Raw genomic sequence first — 14,722 nt, forward strand, 5'->3', positions numbered from 1 at the left:
TGCACACACAAAAATTTCCATGATCTCTTTTGTCACAGCATCTAATGATGCTTCATGCCGAGCAGCCTGGAAGATGAGACCCCCAGTGCCTGTTCAGAATCATGCATTTCCACGTCAGACTCCCTTGTTCTGCTGTCAAAACCGTCACTCTGCTCTTAGACCCACACCTTGGCACTTAGCACACCCAGCACTGCAATGCTGAAGAGTCAGGAGGTTGGCTGAAGGAGCAAGATCCATAAAGCTCCAGAGAGCAGTGTTACACATGCAGGGATGGTACTTTGACTCATGAAGGATCATTTACGTATGCAGGATACCTATGAGCACCAGAGCACCTAGGCAATAAAGGGGTGAGGGGAACGACACCCTGAAACTGAGTCTCAAACTTCTCTGCCCAAATTCTTCACGTGTACCTTATTTTACGACAACTTTTTGGAACTGATGGTGCAACCACAGCACTATCTTCAGTCTGATTTTGTATTTTAGTTTAAACAAGAACACACATGACTTCAAAGGGAATTTGCATGAGAAAGAAATGCAGGACTGGGACTCTAAAGTGAAGTACTTGTGAATCCTTTGATTGAAAATTGCTGTGAGGCTTTGTTATATCCTGTGCTCTGAAAATGAAAGCATATTTTCTAGATTTATTCCCATAGTCAGCTATGGTTAAGATAAACTTTTAGTAGAGTTTGTTCTTTTGAAAAGGGCATATTTATTTTTTCTTCCTTTTATGCAGCTATAATTTTGAAATGTTAAACCAGCAGTCTATTAATGTCTGTCAACTCTGTAAAACACAAAAATCAAATTTGTCTTTATATATACTTAACTCTGACAATATTGTGCATCATTCAACTTTTTAATGTCCACTAAACTTGATGCTGCACCAGAAAGGCCATTTAACTCCTCAGAAATAGTCCACTGAGAAAAACAAAACAATTGCATCTCAATCATACCAATTTATAGGAGAATAATCTCGGTGCTTTTAATTCAGTTACTCCTGCTTCTAAAGGGTTGAAATCAGGATGTGGTTCACAGTGTATTGCACCTCTGATAGTGATGGATGTTCAAATTCTGATTAAAACTTATTTGAAATGGTGCATACTACAGAATCTGACTCTTGTGAAGCTCATAAGGGTACTAGGTTGTATAAATCATACAAGCTATTCACTCTTTCTGACAGGTAGGGTAGGCTTCACAAAAGACTCTCTGGTTTAGCACAGCCTGCTACACTTTGCTAGGGTCAAGGAAACTCATTCCTGGAACACTCTGAACTTATTTATAAATGCATGATATAGTACAATGAAGCTGTAGAATTGGGTACAACAGAGTTGCTATTAATCAGAAATCTGAAATATTAAATAAATGTTATTTTCAAAGTGTGGATACTGCAGTTTCAAGATGTTTTATTTCTCAACCAACTGGGCTTAAGACTGCAAGAGGGTAACCACATGGCAGGATGGAGAGATGGGTGTACATAATTGCTGGAATAATACCTTTCTTTCTYGTGCTTATGTGGTACAAAGGCGAGAAAGAGAGTCTAAAGCATGTGCATACTCACATGTTCAAGAGAGCAATGCCTAACCTCCTGGACACCTGGTTAATTAGGTTCAGTCTCTTGAAAATATATCTAGGACAGAGCAAGTTGTCATTTTCCCYGCTGCAGTATGAATTATAGTGACTGCTTCTGAATTAGTTAGTTTAATAGAAGTTCCTATCCTGAAGACATGAAGTACTATTCTGCTGTCACACCTCACAACACCAATAAAATACATCTGGTGACACATGTACAAATGTGCCTCCCCCCCACAAAAAAAATCTCATCTTCGGAGAGCACCTAAAATACAATGGCACTGCAGAAAAATTAATTTTTTCATGTGATAGATTATCTGGTTGGAAGGCTCAACATAGCATTGATTTGTTCTATCCTGAGACAGGCTCCCATTTCAGATTGACTTCAGGGTTGCCCCAGAAGTTAATGAAAACTAGCTGCATCACAAAAGAAATACATGGCAGAAGTATCCTATCATACCCTTATCTTGCATGCTGTATCAGCCAGCAATAAGGCAGCATTAACATCAGCTTTAGAGGAAATGCATGTGTATGCCCATCAAGTAAGGCAACCAAAATGAGGGGCACACTCATAAACACATGAGCACTTAGTCACATAAGTATTTGTCACACACAAGTAATTTTACTGAAGTCAGTAGACAATAGTTTGGCTTAATGATCGAAGCACAGAATGCACATGACATAAAACCCTGAATAATCTTGAACAAGACAGCTATAAGCCTCCTGCAGGACAGGTTGAAAAGAAAGAGAAACAGAGGAACCTGTTATTTGTTCAAAACTTTGCACTGAGAACATGGTCCTAGCACTGGGAAAGAAAAGAAGGATGACAGAATCAATGACTTAAAATACATTTGTCAGAGATATCAATACTACATTGTAAAGGAAGCTACCGAGTAGCTAAAAGTACTTGATAAAGAATTTAATCTAATACTTTTCTTTTTAACTAATGACACTTGTTCAGCCTCCATTTTAAATTTATCCTACTGCATKGGGTAAGACATGATAACGTAAGCTACAAGCAAAACATATGTCTGCAAGGGTCAAACCAAATAAAAGTGTGAAAAATAATCCCTACACATTGACAATATTTCGTCTTCTGTGATCTGACTTTTAAAAGGATTATCAATAGATAATGGCCTTCCAGAAGAGAAGGACAGGACCAAGTGTGACACAGATTTGCTGTGTCATTCTGAGATCTTTCTTCACTCCCTCTCTCTACTTCCTTCCAGTAACTTGAATTCCTACAGTTTGTGGTCTTCTTAAGAAACTACATTTCCCTATTTCCCCATGCCTAATTATGGTAAGCAGGTATATTCACCATCCTTTGCCATAAGACAAAAAAAGAACAGATACCTGTTTCTTTTAGTATTTATGAACAACTCTTTCTGAATAACTGCTCATTTGACGTTTTCTTTCTCCCTCTAAACTAGATGCATTGTGCCATCTTGCTGTATTTAACTGAAAGGTGTTATACCTTCTGTGATCAAGTAATGACAACCGTACCACACATTTTATCAAGATCTGAATTTAATTACAGGATCTATCAAGTCTAAGAAGTGATGAGCCTTTGTATTTCACCAGGATATCCAAGATGAAAAAATAAAGGAAAAAAGAATATCTGTCTGCAGACTTAGAGGAGCATTATTATATAGCATTATCTGACAGAAAAACCTGATAAGCTGTCAAATTAAAAAGCTGATTTGGGAAACTTTACTGAAACCACTTTATAAAAAGAGACTTACTGTAGTGTCTTGTTTAGGTATCACCTTGGCTCTTTATTTAAAGAAGACCGAAGAATAGAACAATTTCATAAACTCTCAAAGGTCGTTGCTTTTTAAAATATTTTTATTATTATTTCATTGATTTTGGATAAGCCTTTTTAGTGGTTCATCCAAAGAGAATGGGAAAACAATCTCCATTTTTGTTAATGTCAACCTTTCACATGAACCATAAAATTATATTGCAAGTGAGACCTAGATACATGCTAGAACATATATTTGATCATAATCAAGAAGTAGTCAGAACTATTTCCATCAGAAAAAGATATAGGAAATCAGACTTACTAGGGACACTTACTAGGCTGAATAGCTACTCTATCACAGACATTTGGAATAAGAGATGTAATAGAGACAAACAAAAAAAACCTTGATCAGCAAAGAAAGCAATGTCTTTCAGAATTAGAACCATAAATATACAAGAAGAGTTGCCAAAACTCAAGCTAAAAAAGGCCTTTCAAAGGAATTAAAATAAAATGAAAAGCCAGAGGTTCTTCAGCCAGATAAACGAAAAAAGATCATAGAAAGAAGTGGGGTCACTCTGTAGTAAGGTTGACAATGACAACCCAAGGGAACAGACTGGACTGGCTATTAGGAATATGTCTATAGAAATGTAAATCTCTATAACCCAAAAGGAAGCAACATACATATCTCTTAATGAACTCATAGGGTCAGAAGGTGAGGCAGATGATCTCCAGCCCTGAATTTTAAAATAACAAGCACAGAGGTTTTAATACAGCTATCCAATGTGGCATGATACTTCTTGGATTAGAGAATAGAAAATGTAATAACTTTATTTAAGAAAGGGAAAAAAAAAAAAGCAATCCAGCCAAACTATTTAGTCTGACCTTAGCAGTACACTAGGCTTTAGAACAAATCTGAAAGGAAGGAATTAAAGACATAGAAGCAATTGAAAAATGAGATAAAATGTGAAAGTTTACCAGATCACGTTAAAATAATGTAATAGCTGTATTTGATAAGTTAACTGATTTTCTAGATGAAGGAAATGAATTATATCTAATTTATCTGGATTTCAGTAAAGCATTTGATATGATGCCATGTAGGAACTGCAGAAAACGTGGAAGAGTGTAAAATTTGTAAGGTAAGGAAGTGAATAAAGGAGACAACAACAATGAATAGCACTGAAAGAGGAAGTGTTCCTCTTCCTCATGCAGAGACCTCAGCTTGATATCCTGCTTCTGCAGCTACTGACTGGCCTCTGAACAAGAGGGCTGTTTGTTTTCGCCCATACTCAGGGCACCGCTCCTCCTGGAAGGTGAGCCCCTTCCAGGAACCAGTTAGTGCACTGGAATCTCCCTCTCATTAATACTTGCACTTCATTAAGATGTAATTTTCAGCTTCCTGGTGAATCATTCACACAGACAATGAAAAGTCATACTCAGACCTACCAGTACGCCAGTTATCGTATATTCTGGCCCCAACTGTACCCTGCTATATCATCCATATCTGAAAACAGCGTAAAGATCCAGAAGGGATATAACAGGTTAGTCAGACCTACCAAAGATCTCCAGGTATTTTGGAGAACTGACGGCATCTAATTGAATGGCTAGGAAGATCTACGTGTGCTTAAATCAAACAAGTGTAATAAATGAAATACCGAGTTCTACATTATGTCAACAAGATGAACACCATGGCTGCATTCTGAAACTGCAGCAGTAGGAGCTAATGCTGAGGCCATGGCAGGTATTTAAGGAAAACCCATGGCCTGCTGTCTACAGGAAAGCTATCAGGATGGAACTGCTAAGGAAGCACCAGAGACTGGTCCTAGGACCAATCCTCTTTGGTATTTTCTTCAATGATCTCAGTATAAATACCAATGAAATCTGCAGATGACATAAAACTAGAGATTACTGGTAATGCTGAAGAAGCTATGGATATCAGCAAAGAGGAACTGAGCCCTTCAGACTTAACACAAATTGCACTAAAATTCATATTACAAAGTGCAAGTCCCACACTTAAGATGCTGGACAAGTAACACTATTTTGCATCATAAATTGGGATATTACCAGCTAGAAGTCACGAGGAAAGACAACACATGGGTATACTAGTCAGCTGCAGAATGATGTTGAGCCATCCATTTTTGTAGTACGAAAAGGGAAAATAAAATCTTAGGATACATCAGCAGAGATGGCTTTCAGCATTACTGTCTTCGTAGAGGTCATTACATGAGGTCCTAGTGTTCTCTTACAGAATACTTGGGTACATTTCCAAGCATATGTGCTTTAGAAAAATAAATTCAAAATGAAGTAGCATCAAAAGAAATTCTACTATGATGAACAGAGAAATGAAAAACCTATTTTATGAGAACACATGCAAAAACAAAGTGGTATGAACTGGAGAACGTTTGGACAGCAAACTGAAAGAAAGCTTCTAAGCCCAGGAATTTTCTCCTGAATAACCTTCTAAGAGAAGCAGTTTATGCAAAGAAGCAGACTTGATCACCCACTAAACTTTTCTTCCCATTTCTTAAGTTCTTCTATCTACCATAATTTTTTAATATACATAATGGAAAAAATTATCCAATCATTTAGAAGGAAAGTGTATTTAAATACAATTACATTAATATTTCCTTTAACATTCTAAGCATTCTCAGATACTGCTTGATTTTTGACTGCTGGTGAAAACAATCCATAAGCTGTCCACAATAGCATTAAACCTTTGTCCTGATGCAGTGCAATTAATTCAAAATCTTTTCTACAAAAACTCAGATGATTTCACCTGTGTGCATTATCTTTCATTTACCAAATTTTCTTTTAGTGTTATGATGCCTATCCAGCAGAACCAGTTGAACTTTTTATTTTATTAACTTTGGGACAAGAACAAAAAGTGTTTTGATGTCTATACAAGATGAGAAAGTTGCATAARCTAATTAAGATTTTACAAAATCTTTCATTTTAGGAAAAAATACAACAACAATTCAGAATATTTGACTTAAAATTTAGTAACATAAAATTCTGCTTTTTAAAAAAGTTTGTTTTAAAATATCTTTTTTTGATTTTAGTATCTAGAAATCAAAAGAAACTATTTTGCTGTTTTTTCATTGCCTCTCAAAGGAAACATACTTTATTTTTTAGTTCCTTTACTCACCCATCTTTGCTAGATATCTTAAAATCTTCTTTAGTATAGCCAGTACATATGGTATAATCAAAAATTGTTTCTATCTTGTTGTTTCTGTATTTTTTCTCATCAATATTAATAAATATATAATTTAAGCTTTAAATGATCATACTTCTATTCCAAATCAATGGATTTACTCTACTGATTTTCATTACATGGGAATCCATGCCTCTGTTCTCTGTCTATTAGCCAGTTTATGATCCATGAAAGAACTGCATTTATCACCATGGTTATATAATTTCCTCCTGTATACTTTCACACACTGAACTTTGTTAAAGACTTTGTGAAGTCCAAAAAAGTATGTTATTCATATTAATTATTCATATTTATTTATACTTATTCATATTTATGCCCTTTTAYCTCCTATAAATCCAGAGCAGATTTAACTATAATGATAGTTATCAACAGACATTACCAGACAGAGACCTGAGAATAGAGAGAATCCCAGGTAGAGGTTACTCCTTGGGCACATGAAATCCAGTGAAGAACATGGATGAATTTTGCTTTCCAAATCTCRGCAGATGAGGTATTACTTGATAATCAAAGAACTACTGATTCAGCTGGTATTGTCCCCTCTCTTCCCATGCTAATGGACTAAATATTTGAGATCCATATCTATGGCATGAGTCTCTATTTATACATAAAGCTTCCACTTACACATCTTCTACACACTCCCAGATGGAGAGTTCCTGAGAGGTCCTCCTGTTCTCCCTCTGAACACTGCTATCTCCAAGGGAAGTAAAATATTATGTCATTGTTTCATTGGCCCCATTAGTTTCTCAGAGCAGGAAAATGACATACAGAACAGGGGACATTGGGCAGTATCTGTTTCACAGAGACAGGAGGCTTAATTGCTGTGAACAAATCTTAAGTCTTTTCCATTGCATTGTCCTCTTAAGCAAAAAGGCAGACTTTACTTTGTCTTTGAGAGTGTTGCTCCCAACAAGCAATGAGAACTGCTCTAAGTTTGTGAGCTTCACCACTGATCAGAATAGGGAGTTCTTCATATCCCCTGTGTCTACCATTGAGATTGACTTATCAAGGTAAGAAATTTGATTGTAGGAATGCCAAAACTCTGAACAAAGGAAATCACATGAGAGAGAGAAGCAAGATGTATGCTTCTATCCAGAGAAGGAATCAAGTAAGAAAAAAGGTAAAGATTTTTTTGTCTTGTTGKACAAAAAAAAGCCAGAAGGCATATATTATTTTAGCATGGAAAATACTGAAACTCCATGTCCCAACAGCAATGGCCAGGGAGGTTGAAAAATTACTCTTAAGGCAAAGGAAAGGCAAGGCAAATAGTGAGGGACCATTTACTTTCTAGGGCCCTACCCCACCTTGACCATTCTAATTTTTCATGGATGTGGTGATAACAGGCCTCTTCCATTTTATTAGAATATTCAAAGATTTGCTTTATGAAGAACGTCTGCAATAAAGTTCAAGATCTCTCCTGGCACTCATGCCTACACCCAAGAAATAGATCTTTAAATCTCTTCATATGTGGTTGTAGGGACTTGAATTTGGAGGCTATTTCTAGGGCAATGGTCTGCATGTGAAACATACATGAATTGCTGGGGAATACTAATCCCTTCTGGGGAAACAAAACGTACAGACACAAATGTCCTCTGTTAATTAGAATGTTAATTCTGTTAATCAGAATACACAATAACAAGAAGAATTGATAGAACTTATCCTAAGCAGGATACACTGTAATAGCTGACTCTTAGCATTTTTATTAGAGTCAGGTGTATCCCATGAAAAGATGGTAGAYGCTTTGTCTAGTTTCCAGAATGCAAAGACCAAGAGAAGAAACTAAATGGGATGCCTCCTTCCCCTAGCCCTTTCATGCTCTGGCATAACAGTCTTCAGCCCACAGATCTCACAGATCCAAAGAAAGTCCCTAAGACAACATGAGCGTTCTCAGATTTTTCACCTTAAGTGATAAAGTAAGAAAAAAAAAAAAAAACCCTCCCCCAAACCAGAAATACTACATATTACACCAAAGTCCCCAAAGCCTCTGTTGCCAATTGCCATATTGAAGAGGTACTTGCCACTAACCATAATGTCAGCCTGTAGTGTAATCTTCTGCCAACATACATGGACTCTTGTATGTGTTATTTGGTGTGTAAGCATGATCATAATTTATACCACCCCATCAGTAAGACACATCTTTTCCAAAAGTCTGGCAGTGTTTTGGACAGCCACTTTTGCATGAACAATGTGTTAGAGGTGCTTGTGCTCAGATCTGGATCAGTCAGGCATGACTCTGACAGTGTGCACTGAACTGGATGGCACATGAGGACAGCTGTACCTTGATTATGCTTCTCTAAGGCTGGCCAGAGATCCAGGAATGCCTGGGAGTGCTTTCTTATAGATTTTTTTCTACAACAGGCCATATGTTCCAGGCTGCTATGGAGCTCCATGAACTGCTGAGTGTTCCCAGAAGTTTGAAGAGCTTTGAAACCATCTACCAATTGACCAATATCTAACAGATCAGCTTATATCCAGAAAATTCTGCACTAATCTGATTTATGATGGAAGTTCTGAAGAGTAGGTTCCCCCTGGCAAAAGGATTAGTTGCTCCTTGTTTTTTAAAAGAATCAGCATTGGGCAAACCCCATTTGATTGCAGAAAGCATAGAGTTATTCACTGAAAAGTGATTTTGAAAATCCTTCACAGTAAGTGCCAATAACTGTGGCTTTAGAAAGTCACTCGGCTTGTTTTGGTGTACCTTCCCAGGATGGTAAAGCCCCCATCCTTCAATACTAAGGAAGGAAAATTAGAAAATGGAGAAAATTGTTTTTCTTGTTTTATTCATATGGTTATGAGCAATACTTTGAAAGAGATTGATTTTTTTCTGTCTGATTTGATTTGAAACAGTTTTTCTTTCTGGTAAGGAAATAAAGGTTGTTGCAAATTAAACAAAAAGCTTTGTTCTCAGATTACCTAAGTCCTTTATAAACACTAGGCAATCTTAACATGAAAGGTTGGGACGTTTCATTTAGCAAGTATTGAAATGAACATTTTGATATTGCTAAAACCAATTTCCTCTTAGTTTATTTTTTTTAACCTGGCCAAAATTATTATTTCAATTTGACTCAAATTCCCAAATCCTTTGCTTTGCTCCCATAAATGCATTTTTAGCAAATCTACCTTTCAGTGTAAAATTACTACCCAGCTCAAGTTACAAGAGCAGCCTGTTCACAGTAGTAGCTGGAGTTGCAACTATGGTGCAGTCCCTGAGTCACAACAACAGAGAGCCAGTCAGCCTCTTGGCCAGCCATTTTCACAAGGATAATCACCTTCCACCACTGACCATCCCCTCTTTTTTCCTTTACAACTCAGTCATTTCACATCCATTCATATACTAACTGAAGGTGTATTGGCCTAGACAGAAGATTCATGAGGAAACGTGAATCTAGTCTACTGGSTTAGAGAATCATGTATATGGGAAACCTGCTAGATTCTAGTCTGCTTCTAGGATCATTTCTGCATTTTATGCAGCTCTAGGATAAAACGCATGAAGAAGCTGCAGAAGCACTACGGCGCATTGTCATATGATACTTTCTTCAAGGTGTCTGTTCTCTGACAACCAATAAAGCAAGAGGCAGAGAACCATCCATGCTGCACCACAATACTCCTGGCCAGAGCACTGAATTGTGGGCAGCTCCTGAGACCCAGGACTGAGCTCGGGCTGCTGACAAATCTCACGTGCTCGTGTGGCAGTCAGTGCCCCAGCCCTCCTGAAAAAGATGCTCCCCTTGGAACATCAACAGGAGCGCCCACAGAGATCCTCTGAGCAAGCAGTGTTATTTGGCCTTGAGACCACCCTCTGTGTCATTATCTGCAGCAGTTAGATGGGCTGTATGAAGGCTATAAAGGCTGTATGAAGGCTATAAAGGCAACGAGACTGACAAATCCTGAGCCTCTGACCAGAATTTCCTTTCAGAAAATCCTCACCCAATATTCTGAAACACTGATCAAAACCAGGCAATGTCTTGTAGTTGGAGACTCCAACCAGAAGCATAATTCAGAGTATAACCTTTCCTTTGTAAGGTAAAGGAAGAACTAAAAATTTGGTTTGCTTTAGGCAACCAACTGATTTTTTAGAAAGAAATAAAAGCAATACAATGTATTTAAGAATAACAAATTTACTAATTAACCTGCTAATCTTGCTTTTATTCTTCATTAAACAACCAGAAGTAGTAGGAGAGATAAGCCTGCACTTATGTACAGTGGTACAGACACGTTAAGAAATCATACAGAGAGAAAGAATTCAGAAAACAGGGCAAAGCAAAGACAACATTCTTTCTAGCATTGAAATGAAAATGGATGGGGCTTCACTCAAGCAAACAAGCTGGAATTTGGTCCATATTGTGCAACTGCAAAAGGTCCTCCATCAAAAAGGCAACCAATGAGCAAATTAGCTGGTTAATCACCACGCCAGGTATTACTGTCAGTCCCTAAACCAGCAACATCGAAATTGGATGCAGCACTGTTTGCCAGACTGTGTTGTCCGATTCCTTCAAGACGTCACTTTTAGAAATCCTACCTTTAGAACTGGAATGGATAGTGATAGCTCTTAATATGGGACCATTAGTATCTTCAGAGCAATATCTACCCTGTTCAATGGCAGCACGCTCTTCTGGCCTGGCCTGAGCCTTTTCTAAATGATATATCAACACAAGCCTATGAAGAAACTAGAGTTTAAAAAGGGTTTAAATCAAGAGCGCCAAGCTTGATAGAACTGCATGGAAAAGTAAAAGAAGCTGTTACACCGTGGGGCAGGGAGGGGAGAGGAAGGTGAAAAAGGGAAGACGGATTTCAAAAGTGATGTTATGGCATGAAGGAGCCACAAAATATTACTAAGGGAAACACAAAGGAAATTAAAGACCAACAGCGGTTTTAAAGGAACAAGCAATAAATGAAGCCACAGGATTCCCCCTTCCACTTCACTAATTCTATCCCAAGGAAATCACTCCTTTCTCTACATTAATCTGTATTCAGTATAAACAAATGGTGTGTGCCAGCATCTTCAGAACTCAACTGCAGTCCCACCTTGTTGTAGCCTTTTTGTATTTTCATGAACAAACGGGACAGATGAGGAAAATAAAAATATCACAGAATCACAGAATCACTGAGGTTGGAAGGGACCTCTGGAGATCATCTAGTCCAAATATTTTCATGCGCTGTGCATGATTTAGGTAAAAACAAACACACAAACAAAACCCTATCTTTTTTCTTTCTGCAAAACAGGGCTTGAACATAAGATACATCATTCCCTAGCCTCCACCATCTAATTTCAGCTACTGTTTACCAAATGTTGCAGAAGTTGTTTTACACTTTAACCATTTTTAAGTTATTTCCCCCTTTACCAATGGGGAAATAAGGTGGGCACAGGAATATTTGAAATATCACTGGACAGACTTCCTTCAGTCTTGCCACCCTGCACAACAGTCTATCACTTCTCAGAAGTATGTCTCATTTAAAACCATTAGTTGTTTCTAACAACCAGAACTGTCACTCATTTATAACATATTAGCACACAAATTATATATAGCCAGAGTTGTTTAAAATTTCATTTGTGATACATTTTCATTTTTATTTTAATTTCTAAATTATTTCCAAAATATTATCTGAAGGGTGATATTTCACCTGTGGATTTTTTTTTTATTTTTTTTTTAATTCTTAGGTGAACATCTGGACTACTCAAATGCAAAGGAGAAAAACCTAAATACTAATGATCAGTACATGGTATGGCTTATGCATCTCCTCCTTCCCCCCAAAGAATTTTCTACTTTTAAACAGATAAATCAGAGCTATCRTTTCTGTAGAGCAAATGTGCAAACCAGAATAGCTTTCAGTTACATCTCTGGATTTGCTGCCTTTGGTTTAACAATATAAACACACATGCCAACTGGTAACAGATAATATGCAGATTTGTAAATTACCATTAATGGCTCAGTAGTACTATTCAATAAGAAAGAGATTGCGTATCTGAAAAACCTGTTGCCTTCAAAAATGAATACAATTAGTAACACAGTAATCTTCAATGTATGGTATTTGCATAAAATTAAATAGGGGCCTGATCGAAAAAACCCTGTATTCATATGAGTGGTCCTGTTCAAGCCATCGGCATCACCTGCGTAAGTAATATCCTTTAGTTTGTACTTTAAGTTAAGGCATTTTAATTTGGTTGCTTTTTTATACGGGTAATAACTGATACGCCTTTTTGCTTATGTCTCGTGTTATACTTCTGCTAACTTTATAAGTTTCAGAATGCTTCAATAACCTCTTGTAATTAAAAGAACACAGACAACATTTTCCGCAGTGAATGTTTTCTGCATCACATGGAGTTCTTTTGGGGATTCACCTTACTGTGCAGCTTTTGTCAAAGCCTTTTTTTCCCCCCTAAAAATATAATCCAGTAAAACAAACAAACAAATAAATAAATAGAAACAAGAAACAAAACCACTGACTACTACACGCCTTAATAACTGTATTTTTCCAGTTTCAGTGATAACTTGAATTTGGTAAAAGAGAGATTGTGCTTTCCTTTTTATTCTCTTAGGAAATGCCACCATCATGAACTGTATTGCTCTGGACTCTTTAATTACTTAATTAGCTATTAAAACACTTTGAAGGAGCTGACATTGTATTGAAAGAGAAACAAAATCATCACAATTGCACGCATCCCCCACCCTCTTATTCACAATCATTGAAGTCCTTACCTGCTGGGTAACGTTCAATAACTGGCCAGTTGTCCACCTGCAATGTGGCGTTACCACCACTTCTTGTGAAACGTACTACATGGTATTTTCCATCATTAATGATTGCGTTGATCTCTTCAATAGAGATGTCATCAGTTCCAACGTTAAATTTAACTCCAATTTTTCCCTGGTGCTGTATATTAAAAAAAAAAAAAAAAAAGAGGAGGAAGAAAAAAAAGAAGAACTAATTAAGAGTTGCTTTAGCAAGAAATAGAGACAGCATGTTGTTCAGGGAAAAATTTCTAACAGCATCTTCTCTCCTCAGATTAACTTCTGGAGGCTTGCGTGTGCTAGTGACAAGCCTCCTGACAGTTCAACAAGTCCGGGACAACTCTTTGATGGATAATTAATATTCCAAATCAGTTATTTCACCAAATTGAGCTCTCTCCTTTCCCCAGAGATTTGGACCAAGATGAGGGGGAGAGGAAGGAGGAAGGCTCGAGTAAATTTTCTTTGTGTCCCTCCTTCATCTCAGTGAGKTTTTTTTTTATTTTATTTTTAGGCTTTAAAATTGGAAAAGCTTGCATCATCCCTTGGAAGACATATGAGGAATTTCTGAATTTGAAAACCAAGGCTTATCCCAGCATTTACTTTCTCACAAACCTCATCTGTACTCAGAGTCTTCACAAATGTAATGGGTGCTACATACACCTTAAAAACAAGCAAACAAATCCCTGATCAGAGAGGAACGAAAGGTATTTGCAACAGAGGCGCAGCGTCTTGTCCTCTCTAAAGACAGAGACTCTGCTGCTTCTGCTGGGATTCGCCTGCCAAGGGCTGCGCCTAAGCACGGTGCCGCAAGAGGCGAGGGGACTTGGCGTGCAGATTCACGTTCAGGATCAAGGGAGCAGTTTTTCCAGCTGACTGTGACGGAAGCTATATCACATATTGGGCATCCCTGGCTCAACCAAAATATCCAGAAAAAAGAACACCAGCAGAATTTTCTAGACTGCTTCTGGAGATTTAAAATGTGTGTTGTATTCTCTGAAGCTCCCCTTACAGATGCTACAAAGCAAGAAAATAGTGATGACTTCAGTGGACAAATACAGCTAATGTATTTAGGGAAGGACTATGTCTTCCCTGATACTGGTAGATGTTTTCATTATACTTGTCTTTTAATTATTAAGATGATCTCTCTAAAAATTTACAGCTTAACAAAGTCTTTTAATATGTATTAAAAGTTTAATTTAAGGGCTTAGTGATGTTTTTTTCCTACAAAAATCAATTCTATTCCTGAATAAGGACAGTTATTAAATAAAGGAAGAAAAAAAGCACTTTGCAGTATGAGATTAGGGGCCTGTGCAGAATTAGTGGTAATCTTATGTGAAACTTCATGTGTTTGGTGTTGGTACTTGCTTCCTAAAAGTTATTTTTTAAGTTTTTACACTACCAGATTTGGTCACAATGAAACACTTAATTTCTCTTGGTCATTCACCTCAATCTTTCCAGAATCAGGCTTCATCCCTACCACAC

The 14,722-nt window shown here is 37.3% G+C and overlaps 1 protein-coding gene across 19 annotated transcripts in view; it reads right to left on the minus strand.

Annotated features, from left to right (window-relative positions):
• Positions 1 to 14,722, minus strand: part of NRXN1 (neurexin 1) — a 718,052-nt gene that overhangs the window by 113,908 nt on the left and 589,422 nt on the right. For all 19 annotated transcript variants that reach the window (XM_026084422.1, XM_026084416.1, XM_026084409.1 and 16 more), the window contains one exon: positions 13,211 to 13,382. In XM_026084422.1, the coding sequence (XP_025940207.1) occupies positions 13,211 to 13,382 (172 nt within the window). The remainder of the gene's footprint in view (positions 1 to 13,210; positions 13,383 to 14,722) is intronic.

This window comes from Apteryx rowi, unplaced genomic scaffold (genome assembly GCF_003343035.1).
Source record: "Apteryx rowi isolate R43461 unplaced genomic scaffold, aptRow1 scaffold_64, whole genome shotgun sequence".
Classification (NCBI taxonomy): domain Eukaryota; kingdom Metazoa; phylum Chordata; class Aves; order Apterygiformes; family Apterygidae; genus Apteryx; species Apteryx rowi.